This window comes from Pelophylax lessonae, assembly GCF_965119305.1.
Source record: "Pelophylax lessonae genome assembly, chromosome: 1".
Classification (NCBI taxonomy): domain Eukaryota; kingdom Metazoa; phylum Chordata; class Amphibia; order Anura; family Ranidae; genus Pelophylax; species Pelophylax lessonae.
The window spans coordinates 844,409,875-844,435,302 of record NC_138768.1 but is presented as its reverse complement, the minus strand read 5'-3'; the positions used below and the strand labels follow the sequence as shown (position 1 = coordinate 844,435,302).

The 25,428-nt window shown below is 44.8% G+C and overlaps 1 protein-coding gene across 1 annotated transcript in view; it reads right to left on the bottom strand.

The window, feature by feature from the left end:
• Positions 1-14,276: 14,276 nt before the first annotated feature.
• The window catches only part of DDRGK1 (DDRGK domain containing 1), a 141,954-nt gene continuing 130,802 nt past the window's right edge, over positions 14,277-25,428 (bottom strand). The window contains exons 7-9 of the mRNA XM_082263477.1: positions 20,183-20,239; positions 17,062-17,110; positions 14,277-14,495 (exon numbers count right to left, since the gene is read on the bottom strand). Coding sequence (XP_082119603.1) covers positions 14,326-14,495; positions 17,062-17,110; positions 20,183-20,239 — 276 coding nt within the window. The 3' untranslated portion in view covers positions 14,277-14,325. The remainder of the gene's footprint in view (positions 14,496-17,061; positions 17,111-20,182; positions 20,240-25,428) is intronic.

Below are 25,428 nucleotides of genomic sequence, written 5' to 3'. Positions count from 1 at the left end.
ACACAGCGGGAGCCAATTAGCGGGTACGACGGACCCCCACTGTATACAGTAAATATACGGTGGTAAAGCGGCTCCCCTGGGCAGAATCACCTACCTGTATGTGATCCTGCACCCCCGGGTTTGGGTCGCGCACACGCGCCACTGGCGACCCGCTTCTGCTGGGATCGGACACAGTGGGGGCTAAAACTGGTGCAGCCGTGCATAGCAACCAATCAGCTTCTAACTTCAGCTTCTTCAGTTAAGACAATAAAACCTGGAAGCTGATTGGTTACCATGCACAGCTGCACCAGTTTTAGTAAATCCCCTCCTCTATGTCGCTGGGGGGGCTCTGCTACTCTGATCCATTGACTGATGACATCGCCATCCACTGCTTGTTCAGCATAACAAGGTCATATTATCCTTGCATGTGACCTTAGTAAATGAGGTAAAACTTCACTTTGCAAAGAATACCCAATCACATGCAAGGGAAAAAAAACAGCATTTTTGCGTGCACATGATTGGATGATGGAAGTCAGCAGAGCTCCCCCTCATTTACTAAGCTCTGGAGCAACTGCACTTTGCAGAGTGCACAGTCTATTTGCCTTTAGTAAATCAACCCCAGTGATTATTGCTAGCAGTGATGGCATGTAAAATCTGGCAGCCTGGTTGTACCTAAGTTGACCAGTCTATGGCCAACTAAGCTCTGGAGCAACTGCAAAGTGCACAATCTATTTGCCTTTAGTAAATCACCCCTGGATGTTCTTTAGCTGTTGTGAAGGGAGTCTAGCAGGTTTTTTTCTGCCTCTAAACGACCCTGCATGTAAGTCTATGGGGTTGATTTACTAAAGGCAAATAGACTGTGTACTCTGCAAGTGCAGCTGCTCCAGAGCTTAGTAAATGAGGATAGTGCAGGAACTACTTTTGGAAATCCGTGCGGGGCGGCAAAGTCGGCGTTGCACTGATTGGGACACTCCCATTGCCGGCAATAGGCTGCAATTTGACGTGTGATCTGACCTTTCAAATCGCATGTCAAATCGCACCGAAGTGCACTCTGCAATTGTGGTTGCTCCAGAGCTTAGTAAATGAGGAAAAGCTCTGCTGACTTCCATCATCCAATCACGTGCAAGCAAAAATATATATTTTTTTAATTTTCCTTGCATGTGATTGGGTGTTTTTTTGCAAAGTGAAGCTTCACCTCATTTACTAAGCTCTGGAGCAACTTCACTTTGCAAAGTGCTCAGTCTATTGGCCTTTAGTAAATCCACCCCACTGGGAAAACACAATATCACTGCGGGAGGGATTCAACACTGATTGTGTGGATCAGGGAATGCAGTAATATTCTGTCCTACAACCGAGGATCGCAGGAAAGAAAGTCCCTCTGTCTATGGCCGGAGCACACATGTATGTCGGTGTGTATTGCATTCTAGCACCCCATTGAAATGAATAGGCTGGCAATGCACCAAAAATCATACAACTTCCATTTCTGGCAGCACACCTGGTGCTGCATGGAAACACCTGGCGCTGCAATGCACATTCATCAACAAGGTGCAGAGGGATCTCTTATAGAAGGAATCCCCCACATCGTTTCACTGCATGTAACCTGCTACAGCAGCCCAAAAGTGTGCAAAGGTCCTTAACCACTTAAGCCCGGAGGATTTGGCTGCCCAAAGACCAGAGCCTATTTTGCGATTCGGCACTGCGTGACTTTAACAGACAATTGCGCGGTCGTGCGACGCTGTACCCAAACGAAATTGATGTCCTTTTTTTCCCACAAACAGAGCTTTCTTTTGGTGGTATTTGATCACCTGTGCGATTTTTATTTTTTGCTCTATAAACAAAAAAAGAGCGACAATTTTGAAAAAATTACAATATTTTTCAAATTTTTTTATATGAAATTCCCCAAAAAAAATGTAAAAATCAAAATTTTTTAACATTTTAGGCCAATTTGTTTTCTGCTACATATGTCTGGTAAAAAAAATTGCAATAAGCGTATTTTGATTGGTTTGCGCAAAAGTTATCGCGTTTACTAAGGGAAAGATTTTTGTCATTTTTATTGTTTTTTTTTTTTTAACTAGTAATGGCGGTGATCTGCGATTTTTTTTCTTGCGGGACTGTGACATTGCGGCGGACAGATCGGACCCTTGACTGACACTTTTGGGGTTACCAGAGACATTACTACAGTAATCAGTGCTATAAATATGCACTGTTACTGTAAAAATGACACTGGCAGGGAAGGGGTTAACTTTATTGGTGATGCTAACTGTCAAGGGGCGTGGCTTGTGATGTAACCACAGAGACATACGATCCTACATGGCAGGACCGTATGATCTCTGCAGTTACACAGGGGAGAATGACAGGCGGCTTTGTTTACATCAGCCGCCTGCCTTTCTCCCTCTCCAGCGGGAGATCGCGAGTGACCGGCGGACATCGGGTCCTCCGGTCACACGCACTGACTTGCTAGAGGCTCTCAGGCTAGCGACGTAGTCCTATGTCACTTTCCCTGTACGGGGCTGACCGCCGCAGTAAATATACTGTGGGCGGTCGGCAAGTGGGTAACCACTTGCCGACCGCCCCACACAGATTCACCGCGACAGATTCATGCTTGTTTAACCTGTTTACGGCGGCCAGCCACAGATGTACTGCAGCAGGCAGCTGCTCCTGCGAAAAATCGCCGTAACTGGGGACTCCGATGCACAGGTCAAGTAGCTCTGATTGCCGCCTGACACCTGCAATCGTTTCCCGCTGAGAGTGAAGAACGGTCGGCTGTTGTAAACACAGCTGACCGTTCTTCTCCCTGGAATGATCACAGAGCACCTGTGATCCTTCTATATAGGATCACAGATCTCTATGGCCATTTCACAAGCCCCACCCCCATAAAGTTAGAATCACTCCCCTGGGCTCACATTTAACCCCTTGATCACCCACAGTGTTAACCCCTTCCCTGCCAGTGTCATTATTACAGTCACAGTGCATATGTTTAGCACGGATTACTGTAGTAATGTCACTGGTACCCCCCAAAAGTGTCAAAAATGTCAGTGAGGGGTCTGATCAGTCCGCCACAAAGTTGCAGTCCCCCAAAAAATCACAGATCGCTGCCATTACTAGTAAAAAAAAAACAATAAAAATGACATAAATCTTTCCCTTAGTTAGTAAACGCAATAACTTTTGCGCAAACCAATCAAAATTCACTTATTGCGATTTTTTTTTTACAAAAAATATATAGCAGAAAACAAACAAATTGGCCTAAAATGTTAAAAAATGTTGATTTTTACATTTTCTTTTTTGGAGGAATGTTATCAGAATGTGAAAAATATCGATTTTTTTTTTTCAGAATTGTCGCTTTATTTTTGTTTATAGCGCAAAAAAAAAAAAAAAAAAAATCGCACAGGTGAGCAAATACCTCCAAAAGAAAGCTCTATTTGTGGGAAAAAAAAGGACGTAAATTTTGTTTGGGTACAGCGTCGCATGAACGCGCAATTGTCCGTTAAAGTCACGCAGTGCCAAGTTGAAAATAGTGGCCTGGTCAGTAAGGGGGCAAATCCTTCCGGTCTTAAAGTGGTTAAGCTCAGTGACTATAAAAGTATCTAAACTAGAGACAGCCAGGTAAATGGCATTCTTATAAAGCCAGTAATGGCTGCCCCTGTAAGTTCCCTTTAACCACTTGCCGACCGCCGCACGACTATCTACGGCGGCGGTCAGCCCCTCACAGGCAAAGTGACGTAGGTCTACGTCGCTCGCCTGTGAGGGTTTAGGGAGCGAGCGCGCGCCGCCGGAGGCGCGCTCCCGCTCCCGCGTGGTCACGGACCCCCCCGCGCGTGTGACCGGCGGACCCGATCGCCGCCGGCCACTCTGCGATCGGCGGGGGAGAGGGAGAAAGTCAGGCAGCTTGTGTAAACAAGCTGCCTGTCATTCTCCTCTCTGTATGAGAGCTGATCACATGGATCTACTATGTAGATCCATTGATCACTCTGCATACAGTTGAAGCCACAGCCAATCACAGTTAGAATCACGCCCCTAGGGACACACACAGCCCCTCCCTCTCAAATAAAGTTAACCCCTTCACTACCAGTGTATTTTTACAGTAACAGTGCATATGTATAGCACTGATTACTGTAGAAATGTCACTGGTAACCCCAAAAGTGTCAAAAATGTCAGTCAAGGGTCCGATCTGTCCGCCGCAATGTCGCAGTACCGCAAAAAAAATCGCAGATCGCCGCCATTACGCGTTAAAAAAAAAAACAACAAAAATGACAAAAATCTTTCCCTTTGTTAGTAAACGCAATAACTTTTGCGCAAACCAATCAAAATACGCTTTTTGCGATTTTTTTTACCAAACATAGGTAGCATAAAACAAATTGGCCGAAAATATTAAAAAATTTTGATTTTTACATTTTTTTTTGGGGGAATTTCATATAAAAAAAAGGGAAAAATATTGCTATTTTTGCAAAATTGACGCTCTTTTTTTGTTTATAGCGCGTGATCAAAAAATCGCACAGGTGATCAAATACCGCCAAAAGAAAGCTCCGTTTGTGGGAAAAAAAGGACGCCAAATTCGTTTAGGTACAGCGTCGCACGACCGCGCAATTGTCCGTTAAAGTCACGCAGTGCCGAATCGCAAAATAGCCTCTGGTCGTTTAGCAGCCAAATCCTCCGGGGCTTAAGTGGTTAAGAAGAGATTGCTGCATCATTGATGCGCCCATTGGTGAGGAAAGAAACTAAAATCTACAAGTGCTGCTCTATGCAAAGTGATAATATTATCATCATAGTCATAGTGAAAGCCAAAACAACAGTGACACCTGCTGACTAAAAGATGGTACTGCACTTACAAAGTAGATTTGATTTTTCATGAAACTGTACGTAATAAATACTTTACAAACAATGCAGGCTTGGCGTGTATCTAAGCTTTTTTTTTTTTATTTATATAGAATAGAGAAGGGTTTTAACTTTTAATTTTGCTTTATGTGTCATGGTAAATTCCCAAACTCACGGTGCGAGTTTTGCCCCCCTGATTTGGATTTACCGCAATTCTACGTAAAAAAACGTGAAGTGTGAATGAAGACAGAGAGTTTAGGATTTGGTCCACCTTTTGGAAAAAAATAATAATAAACGTATGTAGATTTGCAGCAAAAAATAGTGTGCATTTATTTATTCTTTTTCTTGGCAGATGCAGCTCACAAGATCCTGCAGCTGTGTGTCCGTACGCTTTTAGAGGGTGTGTCAATGGACTACGAGTCTGCTGATCATCACACTTGTATTCCATTGAGAACTACATGTCCATCCGCTGCAGTGGAAGATGGGATTTGTAGTTTATTAATTCACAGCTCTTTATGAAAGAATGGCATGGCTGTACAGGCGAAGCCCTGCACAGCTGCACAAAAAGTGACAGCAGCGGTGGGGGGAGAAGAACCCTTGTGCACTGTCACAGTTGAGGGGGGGGGGGGGGGGGTTGTGCTTGACATCATGTTTATCAAGGAATACAAGGCTTGTTTGTCAAGATAGAGATCATGGTACCAACCTCTCTACCTCAGCCAATCAGCGGAAGTCTCGTATTTATTGATAATATTACAAAACTTTCTTTGAATGGCTGAGCAGCATTCCGGCATGGACTTTGTTCTGGCAGCAGATGACAGGAAGTCACCTGTACTGCTGCCAGAACACAGAGCCTTGTACTGTATGTAGCTGATGATAGAGAGCCGAGAGTGGGGGGATCACTTAGTAAAGGAAATAGTTGGTTTGGACCAGCTTGACTCAAAAAAACTCTTGAAAGTGATAGGATAGCTGGATTTAGGGCTGTAACAATGCTGCAAATTAATTCCGGAGTGCCAATATCTATTGGTGCCAAGTTTATTTTATCCTGCTCCCGTTGGCTGTACACGTACTGTATATAAGGCCGCTGGATTGGTCGTTTTAAGACTGAGAGGGCACATCTATGCATCCATAGGGAATTTGTTTTCTGTGCAGAGAGTGTGTCCATGGCACTAACCAAGAGGTCAAGGACAGCGACTGATGCACACTTGCACGAAAGCCTGCATCCACTTCCCACCATTTAATCCTTTAAAGAGCCAGGGGCTGGCAGCAAGGAGTTAGGTGGCACAAGCATATGTAGGTGTTTATGTTGTAATTATGTTTATATGCATACTGTGTATTTGCAGGTTAGAAACAATGTCAATGAAAAAGGTAAATTTGCAAAAGATCCACTAGATGGCAGCATCAGACCATTTTTGTGCAAAATCAAAGCTGTAGATGTTTTCAATAATAACTAAATATAACTTGATGGTTGCAGACTTTCCGCACTCGGTGGCATTTATTCTCTCTTTAACATCATTTATTTTTAGAAGGTCACAACACACATACACTGAAATGTAGGAATCACTCTCTTTTCTTATTAATTCATATTGTTTGAATTAATTACCTTGTATACTGCTCTTATGATTCCTATTGGATGAGATAAAGAAACAAATTACCTATGAACCAGACATTTCAGATAGAAATAGAATGTGCTCTGCTGCTTGCGCTACTGCACATTATCAGTGCACAAGGCTAGTTTAACCACTTCTGGACCGGAAGGATTTGCCCCCTTAATGGCCAGGCCCTATTTTGCGATTTGGCACTGCATTACTTTAACAGACAATTGCACGGTTGTGCGACGCTGTACCCAAACAAAATGTACGTCCTTTTTGTCCCCACAAATAGAGCTTTCTTTTGGTGGTATTTGATCACCTGTGCGATTTTTATTTTATGCGCTATAAACAAAAAAAGAGCGACAATTTTGAAAAAAAAAAAAAAGCAATATTTTTTACATTCTGATATAGAACATTCCCCAAAAAAATTTAAAAATCAAATTTTTTTTAACACTTTAGGCCAATTTGTTTTCTGCTACATATTTATAGTAAAAATAAAATCGCAATAAGCGTATTTTGATTGGTTTGCGGAAAAGTTATCGCGTCTACAAACTACAGGAAAGATTTATGTCATTTCTATTTTTTTTACTAGTAATGGCGGCGATCTGCGATTTTTAGCGGGACTGCGACATTGCGGCGGACAGATCGGTCCCCTGACTGACATTTTTGACACTTTTGGGGGTACCAGTGACATTACTGCAGTAATCAGTGCTATACATATGCACTGTTACTGTAAAAATGCCACTGGCACGGAAGGGGTTAACCTAGGGGTGATAAAGGGGTAAATGTAAGCCTAGGGGAGTGATTCTAACTGTATGGGGATTGGGCTTATGAAATGATCATAGAGACATGTCTTCCTATATAGAAGGATCACATAAGCTCTGTGATCATCCCAGGGAGAACAGGCAGATGTGTTAACAACAGCCGACCGTCCTTCTCTCTCAGCGGGGAACGATCGCGGGTGTCAGGCGGCAATCGGAGCCACCTAACACACGCATCAGTTTCCTCGCTGACAAGCGGGGGCCCCCTAGACTCACGAGAGCGAGCACCGTACATATACGGCGAACTGTTTGGGAGCAGCTGCCCGCCGCGTGGTCGTAAACAGTTTAAAGAGCCAGGGGCCGGCAGCAAGGGGTTAAGTGGCACAAGCATATGCAGGCATTTATGTTGTAATTATGTTTAATTGCATACTGTATTTGCAGGTTTGAAACAATGTATGCTCCTTCTACATTGTAAGCTCTAACGAGCAGGGCCCTCTAATTCCTCCTGTATTGAATTGTATTGTCAGGGCCGGGACAAGGGGTGGGCAGGAGGGACGGCTGCCCTGGGCACTGTGGTATTATGTGAGATTTGGGGGCACCACAAGGAGATTAGGGGGGAGGGGTGGCAGGGGTGGCAGGGGGTAAGGATTGTTTTAGGAGGGAACATTTTGGGAGGTGTGCTAGGAGTGGTGATTTGGGGGAAGGGAGATGAGGGGAAGAGGATTTGTGCTAGGATTGGGGGATTTGGGGGGCTTGTGCTATACAAGGTAATATGGTGGTGGGGGGGAGAACTTGTGCTAGGAGAGAAAAAAAATTTTGGAGAGGGATTTGTACTAGTAGGGATGATGGGGGGGCATTTGTGCTAGGTGGGGATTTTTTTTTCTTTTGAGTGGGTGATTATGCTAGGATGGGGGACTAAGGGTGGGGAATTTGTGCTGGGAGGGGTATTTGGAGTGTGGGGGGGGGGGGGTTGTTTGGAGGGGAAATTTGAGGGGTAGAGGATTTGTGCAAGGAGGGGGGGAATTATTTTTTTTTTCTAGGGGGGGGGGGGGGTTGTGCTAGAGGCATATGTGTTGTAAGAGGACTTTTGGGGGGGGGGGGGGTTGTGGACACATAATGCTCATACACCTGGGGGGGCACAATTTGGCATGTTCACCCTGGGCTCTTGATGACCTTGTCCCGACACTTTGTATTGTAACTGTATTGTCTTCCCACATATTGTAAAGTGCTGCGCAAACTGTTGGCGTTATATAAATCCTGTATAATAATAATATTAATGTAAATTATTATTAAAGACCACAACATACAGGGGTATACAATGTATGGTTAACAGCAAACACACACACACATCATAGGTTGAACTGATGTCTTTTTTCAACCTCACAAACTATGTAAATGAAAAAGGTATTCGCAAAAGATCCACTAGATGGCAGCATCAGGCTGTTTTTGTGCAAAATCAAAGCTGTAGATGTTTTAATAACTAAATAGAACTTGATGGTTGCAGACTTTCCGCACTCCGTGGCATTTATTCTCTCTTTAACATCATTTATTTTTCTAAGGTCACAACACACATACACTGAAATGTAGGAATCACTCTCTTTTCTTAATAATTCATATTGTTTGAATTAATTGTGTTGTATACTGCTCTCGTATACTGATTCGTATTGGATGCGATTAGGAAACAACGTTTTTTGTTTTTTTAGGTCTTATGCACACGGGGCGTTTTTACAGACGCTGTAAGTAGCGTCAGGCGTTTTTTTTTTTTTGCAGCTTAACCACTTAAGCCCCGAAAGATTTTACCCCCTTCCTGACCAGGGGGTATTTTGCGACGCTATACCTAGACAAATTTGACGTCCTTTTTTTCCCACAAACAGAGCTTTCTTTTGGTGGTATTTGATCACCTGTGCGATTTTTTGATCACGCGCTATAAACAAAAAAAGAGCGTCAATTTTGCAAAAATAACAATATTTTTCACATTTTTTTATATGAAATCCCCCCCCCCCCCCCCAAAAAAAAGTAAAAATCTAAATTTTTTAACATTTTTGGCCAATTTGTTTTATGCTACATATGTTTGGTAAAAAAAAAAAATCGCAAAAAGCGTATTTTGATTGGTTTGCGCAAAAGTTATTGCGTTTACTAACAAAGGGAAAGATTTCTGTCATTTTTGTTGTTTTTTTTTTTTTAACGCGTAATGGCGGCGATCTGCGTTTTTTTTTTGCGGTACTGCGACATTGCGGCGGACAGATCGGACCCTTGACTGACATTTTTGGGGTTACCAGTGACATTTCTACAGTAATCAGTGCTATAAATATGCACTGTTACTGTAAAAATACACTGGCAGTGAAGGGGTTAACTTTATTTGAGAGGGAGGGGCTGTGTGTGTCCCTAGGGGCGTGATTCTAACTGTGATTGGCTGTCTGTTGAGCTGTAGTTACACTGATCAACGGTTCTACATAGTAGAACCGTATGATCGGTGTTTCTACACGGGAGAATGACAGGCAGCTTATTTACACTAGCCGCCTGACTTTCTCCCTCTCCCCTGACGATCGCAGAGTGAGCGGCGGACATCGGGTCCGCCGGTCACATGCGCGGGGGGGTCCGTGACCGTGCGGGAGTGCGCCGCCGGCGGCGCGCGCTCGCTCCCCAGAGCCTCACAGGCTAGTGACGTATATTTACGTCACTTTGCCTGTGAGGGGCTGACCGCCGCAGTAAATCTACTTGCGGCGGTCGGCAAGTGGTTAAAAACGCCCCTCCATGTTATTCTATGGCCTCATGCGCACACAGACGTTTTTGAGCTGTAAGTGGCCTAGGTGTTTTTAAGCTGCAAGAAGAACTCACGGCCGACCTATGAAGCAGACATTTCAGATAGAAACAGAATGTGCTCTGCTGCTTGGGTTACTGCACATCATCAGTGCACAAAGCTAGTTTAAACATGGAAACTATTATTCTCCACTAGATGGCAGTGCTGCACCACTGATACCATAAAATCAAACAGGATTTTACAGGATTCCCAGTAATTTGGTCAATTGTATTTATTTTTTACTTATTTTTAAGGCCTCATGCCTACTGGATGTTATAAAACAACAAAAGCTCTGTAGTGAGTTTTTTTAGCGTTTTTTAGCTTTTTTGCATTGGCGTTTTTCACCTTTTTGTTTAGCGTTTTTTGGTGCTTTTAGCTAAAAATCACCGCTCTGCTATTTTAGTAACTCAGACCTTCCCACAATGCAATGCTTTCCAGAATTGCATCGCATGGGTGTCAATAAAATTTAGGTGCAGGGGAAAAAAGGGTCCTACAACATTTTGGTGCAAAAGTGGACCCTACCAACCCCCCCCCCCCGTATTAAAATCGCATTGCATGGTTGTGAACACCCATTCGAAGCGATTCTGTCAAGCTCTCTGCATTTTGCAATCTGTTTTGGGGTGTCCTTCATGGAACATTAAGCCTCCGTTCACTTCGGGCAGATTTGACGTGTCAAATCACATGCCAAATCAGAGCCTATTGCCGGCAACGTCACTGTCCGAATTGGTGCAACCCTGACTTTGCGGCGCCGCACCGATTTCCAAAAGTAGTTTCTGCACTACTTTTGGCGACTTCAGGGTGATTTCAATAGACATCTGTGCATGAACCCGTACAGAACAGATGTCTGTCAAATCGCCCCCGAAGTTGCAGTGACATGCGAGTTTGAAATTGTGCGCGTTTAGCTGAATGATTTTAAACCCCGCCCTCAGTGTGAACCGGTGGGCTCCGATCTGACATGCGATTCAACATGATAAATCGCATGTCAAATTGTCACAATGTCAACGGGGGCTTCATGTTCCATGAACGATACCTCAAAACAGATTGCAAAATGCAGTGCGAGTGCCAGAATCGCATCACATGGGTGTTCACACCCATGCAATGACATTAGGTATGGAGGAAAAAGGGTCCTACAACATTTTTGTGCAAATGTGTTGCAATTTGAGCCATACAAAATATTTAGCTCAAATCGCATCGCACAGACATCACATGTGATGTGCACAGGAATGCGGTGCATCTTTGGTGCAAATCACATCCGGTGTTCAGCATTGACCAGTGTGAAGTGATCCCAGGCTATGTTCCATGAACAACACCTCCAAACACAACCCAGGCTTAAAAAGAGTAATGGAATAAAAAACGTCAAAAAACGCTGGTTAGCAGCATTTTTGGTGTTTTTGGTGTTTATTGACATTAGAGCGTTTTTACAGCTGAAGAAGCCACTTAAAGCGGAGTTCCACCCAAATGTGGAACTTCCGCTAGTTTGCTTCCTCCCACATTTGGCACCTTTCAGGGGGAGGGGGGGGGGCGGGTACCTGTTTTTGACAGGTACCCTTCCCCACTTCCTGGAAACGGCGCTGCAGCGAAGTTTGGTCCTCTCCTCCTACTCCCCCCCCCTGCCGCTAAGTCAATCCGAATGTGCAGCGCGCTTCTCGCATGCGCAGTTGGGACCCGCCTGTGAAGCTGCAAGGCTTCACTGCTGGATTCCCTTAATGGCGATGGCGGTGGCAGCACCCGCCAACCGATGGAAACATGGGCTGCGGTGCCGACATCGCTGGACTCCTGGACAGGGAAGTGTCCTAATATTAAAAGTCAGCAGCTACAGTATGTGTACAGTATGTGTAGCTGCTGACTTTTAATTTTTGGATTAGGAGGGGGGGCGGAACTCTGCTTTAAGCTGGATACACATTATACAACTTTTCTTGTTAGATTTCCTTTAGATTTACCTTTTCTATGTAGTACAGGGACCGGGCTGATTGCATACAAATTGAAAGTGTTTAGATTTGACCTCTTATATGGTTTTGGTAAATCTAAAGTAAAAAATCTAAAGACAATTGTATAGTGTGCATGGCCCATTAGTGTAGAAAGTCTGAAGATTTGCTGATAATTGATGAAATTAAAAGTGTAACAACGGGAAAAAGAAAAATTAGAATTTTTATTTTTTATACATTCTGTGTACGGTATTTTAGAGACGCAATACGGTATCGGTTCAGTATTTAAAGAAAACGCACACACTCTACACTAGGAGCTGTGCAAATAACAAGACCTTCATGGAAGCCGCCATTCCATAATACATACACATATCACAAATGTAATCTGTACAGCCAGACAAAAGAAAGACGCATAAAACACAATTGAATGTAAATTGGAAAATAGAGACTTTTAATGGTTATCAAATCTTTACACCCACCCAACCCTTCCACCAAGCCCAGGACATTCTATAAAGCAGAACTCCAGGCAAATATAAAGAAAACCTTTGCGCATTGGTAAAAAGACTAATACACATTGGACACGGTCACCCATTTAGGAAATTGCAGGGAAAAGCACAGAAAATTCAGGTATTTTAAATGTCTACTTGCAGTTCTCATTTCCATAAATTATTTTCTTTTTCTCTTGCAATGTGCCTTTGAAATTGCTCAGTCCTCTCCTCTACTAGGAGTATTCAATGCTACTTGCGGTGCTGGCCTCCCCTTTTATGTAGCTGCAGAGTAAAGGGTAATACTATACAGCAGTCATTCTCAACTAGGGTTTGATGGAATCCGAGGGTTGCTCCAGAGGTTCCTTGAGCTGTGGTTGTATGGCCTTCCCTTTGTGGCAAAGGCCACTTGTCACAGTCAGAGGCACGGTACCAATAACCTTTAGTGCTGGCATTCTGAGCACCACTAGACTGAGCTAAGACCAAGGTGAAGATCAGTACACTGAGTTAAGATAAAGGTAAAGATCAGCAGCCAGGAAAGACTTGCTTCTGATCACCTGACCACTGTGACAGTGAACCCATGCCCAAAAAACTGTCTAATCAATGTATGCATGAACAGGAGAGAAAGCAACGAATGCCACACACCGTCAAAATCCGACAGTCACTGGAGTAAATGCAGCCTCAGTCCTCCTCCGACCAGGCCACATGCTCCGACGCGTTTTGTCCCACCCACAGGAGCAAAACGCATTAACAGCCTGGCCTAGTCGATGCTGGGCTGAGGTTGATTTTACTCCAGTGACTATCAGATTTTGACAGTGTGCAGCATCCGCGGCCATCTTTCCTCTTGATGCTGTGACAGTGGTCACATGATCACCGATCCTTCCCGCCCCTTGGGCTTTCCAAACTGTTTAAAGGGACGCAGGGGTGGGTGGGAAGGTGTTAAAAACGTACCTGATGCAATTTTTTTAAAAATTTAAAATTCAACTTTAACGACCAGACAGATGACACAGAAAGCAATAAACCTGCAAAAATGAATACAGGTGTCCCCATCCGGGCTCAACGTATGCAATATGAGGAGGAGAGAAAGAACTGCACACCACACACATCCGACAGTCACTGGAATAAAATCCGCCTCAGCCCAGCTCTGTCCAGGCTCTGTTTCCCCCATTGTGTTTTGCCCCATTCACGGGGCGGACGAAACGCATTGGGGCGGGGCCTGGACAGAGCAGGATTTTACTCCAGTGATTTTGAGGATGTGTGGCATCCGTTGCTTTCTCTTCTCTTCACACTGACAGTGGTCACATGATTGCTGATTCTTCCAGCCCCTGGACATTCAGAACGGTTTAAAGGGAGGCCGGGGTGGGTGGGAGGAAAGGGGTTCAAAACCTACCTGATGCAATTTTTTTTCATTTAAAGTTCCACTTTAATGACCAGACCGGTGACACAGGAAGAAAGAAAGCTGCAATGAATACAGGTGTCACCACCCCGGCAATGGCAGGGTCGAGTAATTACAAAAGTGCACCCAGTGTATTTCAAATGTGTATTTCTTTATTTGGCTGGAGTTCTGCTTTAAGGTTCATTTAAACAAAGTATCACATTATAACTGTGGATGCGCTGAGTCTCTCACTAGCATTACAAATCCTACACAGTCTCACTTCTCCAGCTGCATTTTTCATCAAAAAATAAATAAAAAGATACAGTAAGCATGAGACCTCGTTATAATGGCTGCTGCTGTGGCTGGGGGACTCGTGTAGACATGTCACCACTGGAGACTCTGAGATGTGAAAATCGAACCAAATCACCAAAATCTAATATGTAATATCTGGAAGAGCTGCCAGGGGACTTCAAGTCCCAGCATGCATTACCAGCAATGGCACCGAGACGTAAAGTCCCCTGGGAGCTGGACAGCTGCACTTTGTAATGAGCTGGCTTATTACAAAATAAAGTCTTTAGAATAAAATAGATTTGTAGGGATTATACTTGGAGGGGGGCGAGGTTGAATTCGGGGTTCAGGTTGATGAGTTTGTTGGTGGCCTGAGCCAGCTCGGAGATGGAGACGCGTCCTCTCTGGCGGATGAACTGGGCGACGGCCGTCATCTCCTCTGCTGTAATGTAGATGAACTTTCCTCTGTCGTCGATCACACCTGCAGACAAATACGGAATCACAAACATATAACAACCCCTTACTGGTGGGCACGGCTTAACACCCCCCTCCATTTTGAACAAGAAATAAACTACATGGGTGGTTTTAATCCTTTCCTATTAAAGTGACCCTGTCACCAACTTAACAACTTGCTTTAACCACTTCAATACCGGGCCAGTGGTGTATTTAGGTTTTGTGCTGCCCTAGGCTGGACTAAACTCGTGCACCCCCTAATTTAACTATGACCCTCCCCTTCCTGTTTCAGACCCGCCCTGTCATCTGTAAACCACACCCCTTCCTATGTAGGCCCCACCTTTTCCTCTTAGAGCTCTACCTCTTGCTCTCTGTACAATAAAAGTGGGTACAAAGTGCCTACTTGTATATTTTGTTGTTTTGTATGGGTACGTCGGTTCGCGGGAGCGCTCCTGGGGGCAGCAGGGATGCCAATCCACGGGCCAGCGGGAGGCAGACACGGGAGCAGACTCAGATGGGACTCAGAGGATGGATCAGGGTTTTTTTTTTTTCATGCGGAGGGGCAGGTTTTTTGATGCCCCCCCCCCCCCCCCCCACAAAGTGCCACCCTAGGCCTGGGCCTTGTCGGCCTAGGCCAAAATACAGCAGTGTACCGGGCACTTTCATCCCCCTCCTGCTCTGGCCAATTTTCAGGACTATCACACTTTGAATGACAATTGCGCGGTCATGCTACACTGTACCCATATGACATTTTTAGCATTTTTTTTCACACAAATAGAGCTTTCTTTTGGTGGTATTTACTCACCATTGGGGTTTTTTTTTTTCTTTTCATTATATAAACAAAAAAAAGACCAGAAATTGTTGAAAAAAATAAAACTTTCTGTTATAAAAAATATGCAATAAAAACAAATTTCTTCATGAATTTGGACCAAAATGTATTCTATTACATATCTTTGGTAAGAAAAAAAAAAACAATAGGTGCATATTATTTGGTTTGTGTGAAAGTTGCAGCATCTACAAACTTCAGTATATATATATTAAAATTGATCAGTACTGATGACCTAACTCATTTCTTAAGGCCTAAAAATACCAGGGCAGTACAAATACCCTCAAATGACCCCGTTATGGAAAGTAGACAGTTCAAGGTGATTATTTAGAGGCATGATGAGTTTTTTGAAATTTGTAATTTTTTTGGTCATAGTTTTTTTGGAAAATGAAGAAATGAAATGACTGGTGTGGCCATGATCAGGCATACTGATTAGTGACATGTTAAAAAAAAAAAAAAATCATTTTTTTAAAACATTTTTTTATTTTATTTTAACTTTTTTTTGTTACTATTTTTTTTCACATCCTGCCATCAGAGACACTGTACTACTGGGGGGGGTTTGACAATTTTTTTACACTGTTATTGCCTTATACAGTGATGATTACTATATAAGCAATCGTTTTAGCTGTCATGCGTGGGTTTTTTTTATTCATGAACAGCTTGCTACTAAAATAAAAAAATAAAAAAAGACAGAAAATTTTGAAAAAAAAATTTGTTTTCTTAATTTGTCAGTAAATTTTGTAAATAAGTAATTTTTCTCCTTCACTGATGTGTGCTGATGAGGGGGCACTGATAGACTGCACTGATGGGCACTGATATGCCACACTGATGGGCACAGATAGGCGGCACTGACGGGCAGCACTGATGGGTGATACTGATGGGCAGCACAGATGAGCAGGCACTGATGGGCACTGACTGGCATCACTAATGGGCACTGATTGAGGTCACTAAATGGGCACTGATTGGTGTCACTGATGAGCATTATTTGGTGTCACTGATGTGCACTCTTTTTTCTTCACTGTAATCAGGGCACTGTGGACTCGAACTATGGGTGCTAGCTTGGGCTTGAGAGCTCCTCCCGGCTCTATGTTGAAACTAAAAGAGAAAGATCCCGATTGGCATACTCCAAACAAACCCGATAGTCATGCGGATAAATGCAACCTCAGCCTAGGTGCTTCCAGGCTACACCTCCGATGCATTTCGCCATAACTCAGGGTCAAACGCATCGAGACGTGGCCTTAATGAAGCTAGACTGAGGCTGCTTCTACCTGCATGACTGTCAGGTTTGTTTTGAGTGCGTCAATTGGGATTTTTCTCTTTTAGTTTCAACACAGAGCCGGGAGGAGCTCTCAAGCCCAAGCTAGCACCCATAGAGCGAGTCCACAGGATTAGGATACAGGGACCTCAGCAGCAAACTAACTCTTTTCATTTAGGTTTATAGTTAGTTTTCTACCACACCTCCCTTGCATGTTATAGCCCTCTCCTCTACCCAAAATGTCCAATTACTCTCTGTGCTGACCCAGCTCCTCCACCCCTCCCCTCACCTTCCCACATAGCCTTTAATGCACTTGCTGAAGAAAAAATATGGCTAGTCAATTTAAGACCCTGTGGATGTCTCACCTGCGCTCCAGTGAATCTAATGCAGTGTGAGTGGAGCTTCAGCTGGGAGAAAGGACATTGTTTTTTTTTTTTTTTTTTGTATTTCTCATTTTTCCAGTGACTGCAGTCACGAATGTTTAGGGCAATATTACCAGGAGAGTTTACTGACCTGTGATAGAGCCGTCAGCCAACAGATCTTGTATTCTGCTGATGGCATCCTGGTAAGACAAGAAGAATGGAAGAGAGATCAGACTAAACACACCACATGCCACTCCACACTCCATAGTAACATCCCAGGTGTTGGCTCTGCTCATCTCCACCAAGCAATCAATTGTACCAACAACAGGCACACCGAGATGCAAAATAAGATTATTCTCTTATTAAAACAGCCAGCAGGAACCAATTCTATGTTGTGTTCTACTAACGTTTTGTGCAAGACACAGTACTTCTTCTTTTGGAAAAAGCGGTGTGCCTGGTACTAAACGTATCAGTATAGAACTGCGCTGTGTCTGGTACTAAACGTGTCAGTATAGAACTGCGCTGTGCCTGGTACCAAACGTGTCAGTATAGAACTGCGCTGTGCCTGGTACTAAACGTGTCAGTATAGAACTGCACTGTGCCTGGTACTAAACGTATCAGTATAGAACTGCGCTGTGCCTGGTACCAAACGTGTCAGTATAGAACTGCGCTGTGCCTGGTACTAAACGTGTCAGTATAGAACTGCGCTGTGCCTGGTACTAAACGTGTCAGTATAGAACTGCGCTGTGTCTGGTACTAAACGTATCAGTATAGAACTGCGCTGTGTCTGGTACTAAACGTGTCAGTATAGAACTGCGCTGTGCCTGGTACTAAACGTGTCAGTATAGAACTGCGCTGTGCCTGGTACTAAACATGTCAGTATAGAACTGCGCTGTGCCTGGTACTAAACATGTCAGTATAGAACTGCGCTGTGCCTGGTACCAAACGTGTCAGTATAGAACTGCGCTGTGCCTGGTACTAAACGTGTCAGTATAGAACTGAGCTGTGCCTGGTACTAAACGTGTCAGTATAGAACTGCACTGTGCCTGGTACTACACGTGTCAGTATAGAACTGCACTGTGCCTGGTACTAAACGTGTCAGTATAGAACTGCACTGTGCCTGGTACTACACGTGTCAGTATAGAACTGCACTGTGCCTGGTACTAAACGTGTCAGTATAGAACTGCGCTGTGCCTGGTACTAAACGTGTCAGTATAGAACTGCGCTGTGCCTGGTACTAAACGTGTCAGTATAGAACTGCACTGTGCCTGGTACTAAACGTGTCAGTATAGAACTGCGCTGTGCCTGGTACTAAACGTGTCAGTATAGAACTGCACTGTGTCTGGTACTAAACGTGTCAGTATAGAACTGCGCTGTGCCTGGTACTAAACGTGTCAGTATAGAACTGCGCTGTGCCTGGTACTAAACGTGTCAGTATAGAACTGCGCTGTGCCTGGTACTAAACGTGTCAGTATAGAACTGCGCTGTGCCTGGTACTAAACGTGTCAGTATAGAACTGCGCTGTGCCTGGTACTAAACGTGTCAGTATAGAACTGCGCTGTGCCTGGTACTAAACGTGTCAGTATAGAACTGCGCTGTGCCTGGTACTAAACGTGTCAGTATAGAACTGCGCTGTGCCTGGTACTAAACGTGTCAGTATAGAACTGCGCTGTGCCTGGTACTAAACGTGTCAGTATAGAACTGCACTGTGTCTGGTACTAAATGCATCAGTATAGAACTGAGCTGTGCCTGGTACCAAATGTGCCAGTAAAGAACTGCGCTGTGCCTGGTACTAAACATGTCAGTATAGAACTGTGCTGTGCCTGGTACTAAACGTGTCAGTATAGAACTGCGCTTTGCCTAGTAGTAATAAACTTGTCAGTATAGAACTGCACTGTGCCTGGTACTAAATGCATCAGATTAGAACTGTGCTGTGCCTGGTACTAAACGTATCAGTATAGAACTGCGCTGTGCCTGGTACTAAACCTTATCAGATTAGAACTGTGCTGTGCCTGGTAGTAAACATGTCAGAATAGAGCTGCGCTGTGCCTGGTACTAAATGCGTCAGTTAAGAACTTTGATGTGCCTGGTAAGAAACGCGTCAAAATAGAACGGTAGTGTGCTTGGTACTAAACATGTCAGATTAGAACTGCGCAGTGCCTGGTACTAAACGCATCAGAATAGAATGCACGCGTGGTGCAGCACGGAGCAAGATTAGAAGTTCGCTGTGCCTGGTACTAAACGCATCAGTATAGAACTGCGCTGTGTCTGGTACTAAACATGTCAGTATAGAACTGTGCTGTGCCTTTACTAAACATGTCAGATTAGAACTGCACTGTGTCTAGTACTAAACGCGTCAGATTAGAACTTTGATGTGCCTGGTACGAAACGTGTCAAAATAGAACCGTAGTGTTCCTGGTACTAAACATGTCAGAATAGAACTGCGCTGTGCCTGGTACTAAACGCATCAGAATAGAATGCACGCATGGTGCAGCACGGATCAAGCAGCAAGGAGGGGATACGACACCTCCTTGCCACCTGTTAAAAGCTCTCTGAAGAGCGATCTAATTGAAAATTGATCTTCAGAGAGCACGGCTAGTGTAGAATGCTGTCTAGACATAAACGAGCAATGAGGGGGCAGCCCCACTGCAAGGGTGGATTTTTAGTTTCCATGAGTTCAGCTTTTTTTTTTTTCTTTTTTATTGGAAAGTCTTTAGATTTCATGCACAATGGATAGATACATCTGTATGATTAAATCAGTTTGTGCTAACACACTCCGCTGTAAATACTCAGTTAAAGCCTATTGTGATGGGAAAATGCCCTATAGAAATTATACTATATAAACTCTTAGCACAGAAACAAGAACTGCCATGAGGGTTAATGATCTGCTAGTACAAACTTATCCAATTGTAATCTCATTTTATGTTTGGACTTCCATGAGTTCAGCTTTAAACATACATTTGTTATTTGGAAAAAAAAAAAAAAAAACAGGATGGAAAATACAGCAAAAAGGATTTAAAGGGTAAAACGTTTATTGAGAAGTCACTGAACCACAGTCAGGATTGGCAAAGGCTGGCCATACATTATACAATTTTCTTTAAATGTATCTTTAACTATGTAGTACAAAGGCCTGCCTAATTGGATACAATTGAAAGTGTTGTTTAGTTTTGACCTCATATTATATGATTTTTGGTAAATCGAACAGAAAATTGTACAAGATAATTGAACATGTATGACCAGCCTAAGAGAATATACACATACGTCCATATTACCTGAGCTCGTAGACCAAAATGAGCCCCCAGTTCTTCCAGGATAACCACTTTCGAAGCCTAAAAGACACGACATGAAACTTAGCAGCAGAAAAAAAAATGGATTTTTGTAAAATCTTACCGTAAAATCCTTTTCTCTTAGCTCATTGACAGACGTAGTCCTCGGTGATGCACCACCTTCGGGTTATGTTGCCTCCACAGGAGCAGGACTAGACAGGAAATTAAAAAGCTCTGGCCACACCCTAGGGGCAGTCCCAGAGGGTATATCCTCTCTCTCTCTCTGCCTCAGCAAATCAGTTATGTGAAAAAGCAGTCTTTAGAGATTTTAACCCAACCCAACTCAAAAAAACAGAGGGGCGGGGACTACGTCTGTCAATGAGCTAAGAGAAAAGGATTTTACGGTAAGATTTTACAAAAATCCATTTTTCTCTAGCGCTCATTGACAGACGTAGTCCTCGGTGATGCACCACCTTCGGGACGTCCCAGAGCAGTATCACAACTGAGGGGTGGGAAAATGAAATCAAATCCCAATCTAGAAGGCCCAACCGGTGCCAACTAGAAGTTTACAATGCTCATCCTTAATGATGAGACTCAACAAAAGAGAGAAAAAAAATTTTCTTTTTTTTTTTTTTTTTTTTTCCAAACAGAAAAAAACCCTCGAGGTAGACCACCGGTCTCCTCAAATTGCGGCCTGCAAAACCTTGCGGCCAAATGAGGCATCCGCCGATGCCGTCACATCAATTTTATAGAATTTTGTAAAGGTATGTACCGACGACCAAGTGGCCGCCTTACATACCTGGACCACTGACGCCTGATGGCGAAAGGCCCAGGAAGTACTGAGCGCTCGAGTGGAGTGCGCCCTAACAGGGAACGGAGGACTCTGACCCTTAATAGAATAAGCCTGTACCACCGTTTGTCTAATCCATTTGGCAATGGTCGCGGCAGATGCAGGCAAACCCTTTCTGGGGCCATCCGTGATCACAAAAAGTGAATCCGTCTTACGGAATGATTCCGTAGCTTTCAGGTATACCCTGATTGCCCGAACCACATCTAAGGAATGCAACGCATGTTCCCGATGATGCTTGGGCTGAGGACACAAGGAAGGTAGTACAATATCTTCATTCAGATGAAAATCTGAAACCACCTTAGGAAGAAAAGATGGCTTAGGATGAAGTACTACCTTATCCCTATGAATCACTAGGTATGGGGACTGGCATGATAATGCAGCCAGTTCTGACACCCTGCGAGCAGAAGTAATAGCCACCAAGAAGACCACCTTCTGGGATAAAGTAAGCAAGGGAATCTCCCTGATGTTTTCAAAGGGAGGTTTCTGTAGAACCGACAAAACCAAATTAAGATCCCAGGGCGGTAAGGGCGCGCGGACTGGAGGAGCCAGGTGCCGCACCCCCTGGATGAAATTCCGCACCAAGGATTTGGTAGCTAAAGGTTTCTGAAAGAAGATTGCTAATGCTGAAACTTGACCCTTGATGGTGCTCAAGGCTAGCTTCTGCTCAACCCCTTGTTGCAAAAAGGCCAATATTCGAGACACCGAATAGGTACGTGGAGGAAATCCTAAAGATTCGCACCACGCAATATAAGTCTTCCATGTGTGATAATAGACTTTGCTGGAAGTCGCTTTCCTTGCTTTAATAAGGGTAGGAATGACTGAAGTAGACAAACCTCTGTCCTTCAGTACTTGGGTCTCAATGGCCAGGCCATTAAAACCAGCGACTGTAAAGCACGAAGGTAAATTGGTCCTTGAGACCACAGACACTCCCTGAGACGAAGTTCCCACGGAACGTCTGCGACTAACATGTCCAAGTCGGCCAGGCCGGCTTGAGGAGGCCAGCCTAGAATTTCTAGGACCACTGGCGCTGATTGGATCTGAACCAGGCGTCCCTAGAGCTATCTGGCCCCGACCATCCGAGAAAGTCTGGTCGTTTTCTGTTTCCACACATTTATCAGATACCTGATAGTTATCAGGAAAGGTGATCTTTTCTGGTTGAACCTCAGGGACCGAAGTCACCCGACTAGAGGCTACTTGGCCTATCTGGTCAATCAGATCCGATTCCTGTGAGGTATCGGGACTAATCTTAGGAAAAGGTAAAGGAAAAGATCTATTCAGGGAACGGTAACTACCGCTTCCTGTGGTACTTAAATGTTGGAAGGGAAGAATCGCACCGGTAGTAGTGGTTGATGCTCGATCTAATGTCCTGAATACCGGTGAAAACGTTTCTGAAAGAAGATTGCTAATGCTGAAACTTGACCCTTGATGGTGCTCAAGGCTAGCTTCTGCTCAACCCCTTGTTGCAAAAAGGCCAATATTCGAGACACCGAATAGGTACGTGGAGGAAATCCTAAAGATTCGCACCACGCAATATAAGTCTTCCATGTGTGATAATAGACTTTGCTGGAAGTCGCTTTCCTTGCTTTAATAAGGGTAGGAATGACTGAAGTAGACAAACCTCTGTCCTTCAGTACTTGGGTCTCAATGGCCAGGCCATTAAAACCAGCGACTGTAAAGCACGAAGGTAAATTGGTCCTTGAGACCACAGACACTCCCTGAGACGAAGTTCCCACGGAACGTCTGCGACTAACATGTCCAAGTCGGCCAGGCCGGCTTGAGGAGGCCAGCCTAGAATTTCTAGGACCACTGGCGCTGATTGGATCTGAACCAGGCGTCCCTAGAGCTATCTGGCCCCGACCATCCGAGAAAGTCTGGTCGTTTTCTGTTTCCACACATTTATCAGATACCTGATAGTTATCAGGAAAGGTGATCTTTTCTGGTTGAACCTCAGGGACCGAAGTCACCCGACTAGAGGCTACTTGGCCTATCTGGTCAATCAGATCCGATTCCTGTGAGGTATCGGGACTAATCTTAGGAAAAGGTAAAGGAAAAGATCTATTCAGGGAACGGTAACTACCGCTTCCTGTGGTACTTAAATGTTGGAAGGGAAGAATCGCACCGGTAGTAGTGGTTGATGCTCGATCTAATGTCCTGAATACCGGTGAAAACGTCCCCCCACCCTGAAACCGGGTGGGGGCGCACCTTCAGGCTGTGTACTCCTTTACTTCGGGTTTGGCTGGGTTGGTCCTCTGCTTGTCCGACCAGCCCTTCTTGAACCCTCCTGGAGGAGTCTTGCCTTTCCCGGGAGTACCAGCCGGGCGCCCTTTATGGGCGGTAAAGAAAGGTCCTCGCTTGTTGCGAGGTCCCTTAGCTTTTGCAGCCTGTGGCAAAAAAGTGCTCTTGCCCCCAGTGGCATCCTTAATGATTTCATCTAGGTTGGCCCCAAATAGACGATTCCCCTGAAAAGGGAGATTGGTCAAGGTCTTTTTGGAACCTAGGTCAGCTGACCAGCATTTTAACCACAGCACACGTCTGAGGATCACTGCTAACTTAGATGCATGCCCTAACAAGGGAGTAGTGTCCAAGGCTGCGTCACAGATAAACCGTAGCCCTTGTATGATCTGTTCCATCAAATCAGATGTCTCCTGGGGAATACTTTTCCCCTAAGATCTTGGCATACCATTTTCGCCCATTCCGTAAGTGTCTGGGAAACTAGACCAATAACAATTACTGGTCTAAATGCTGACCCTATCAGAGAAAAGATAGTGCGGGACTCTGCTTCTATCTTTCGATCCACCGGATCTTTAAAGGACGAAGTGTCCTCCACTGGAATAACCGTGGCTTTATTCAGCCTGGAAATAGGCGGATCCACGACTGGTGGTACCGTCCATTTCTTAATGATGGATTCCTCAAACGGATAGCGTCTAGCAATACGCTTGGAAATAGTAAAGGTACGTTTAGAATGCTCCCATTCTCCTTTAATCTGATTACCAAAACATTTAGGTACAGGAAAAGCCTTCGCCGTCTTGATGGGCTTATTAGTCCCAAAAGGCCTCTCTGTTTCAGTTGCCTCTGCCGGTAAAGCCTCAAGTTTTAAGGTTTCTTGCACTGCCACAACTAGTGCGTCCACCAATGCTTCTTCCTGAATTATAGCAAGAGAAGAAGCGTCCTCCTCACTGTCTGAGGGGGCTTTACCTGGGATAACAGCCTTTGCAGAGGAACCTGCAACTGCAGTGACCATCTCTGAATCTGAGTCAGAGGTGTCAGATAGTATAGGGGTAGGCGGGGGTCGCTTCCTTGACCCCCGTCCCTGACAGGCCGCCTCCACCCGAGCCACCATAGACTCCAAAATTGCTGTAAATGACTCTATACTCTGTGCACCGGCGGGTCCCGAGGCCCCCTCGAGGGAAACAGGTGGGGGAATATGTGTGGCAGGGTCCATAATAACTCCAGTTACTTCCTGGATAATATAATTCAAAAGTAAAGAAAAAAACTTTTTTTTTTTTTTTTTCTGACCCCCAGCGCCACAAAAAGCCCCTTAGTGTTACCTGCTAGGGATCCTTATCGATCGAGAGAGAGAGAGATAGACCCCCAGGCTCACCACTTGATGCTCAGAGTTAAACTGCAACAGCTTACAGCGCTGTCTTAGACAAACAGGAAGTCTTTTGGCTGGCTGCCCAGGAAGAAGGGAGGCGGCTCCGCCCCTCTGCACGCCTTCCGGCGCCTCCCCCAAGCTCCACGAGGTGTAGGATCACCTCAAACATGGCCGCCCCCATGCTGGAGACACGAGGCTACGCCAAAATGGCGGCTCGTGCGATCCAGCAAAAAAAATGGCGGCAGCCTATACTGAATAGCGGTGTGCTGCAGGGCACACAACACTCTATCTGCATGGGGATATGGCGTGGTTGGCGGTACCGGCCCTGGCGGACCGCATGGCCGTTCGGGAGGCCTGCTAATAGCTGGAGATCTGATTTGGAAGGCAGTCTACATGTCCGTGGCTTCTGACTGGTAGGTAGCTTATACTTAACCCATAAGATTCCCAGAATGCCACAGATTACATCTTTTAAACATGTATACAATAGATTGTTAGCTCCCAAACCAAGCCTCCTGGCTTTTGCACACATAAAATCACACTCAAAGTAGGAGGATTTGTGACATGTTATAGGATAGAAAGGACTCTTTCTTACCATACAGAGAGGGGCCCGCGTTCACCACAAAACCCGTCAGGGAAAAAGGGGGAACATACTACTCACCATACCGGAACCAGGCGGGCACCAACTCCTGACAGTACCCCTCTCCACCGGGGCGGGAGGGCTGTCGACCGATACGGACGCCGTGACTCATGGTCTTTGGCGTTTCAGCGAGACGTTTAACTCGCGGGTTCAGTCCTTTTAATGGGACT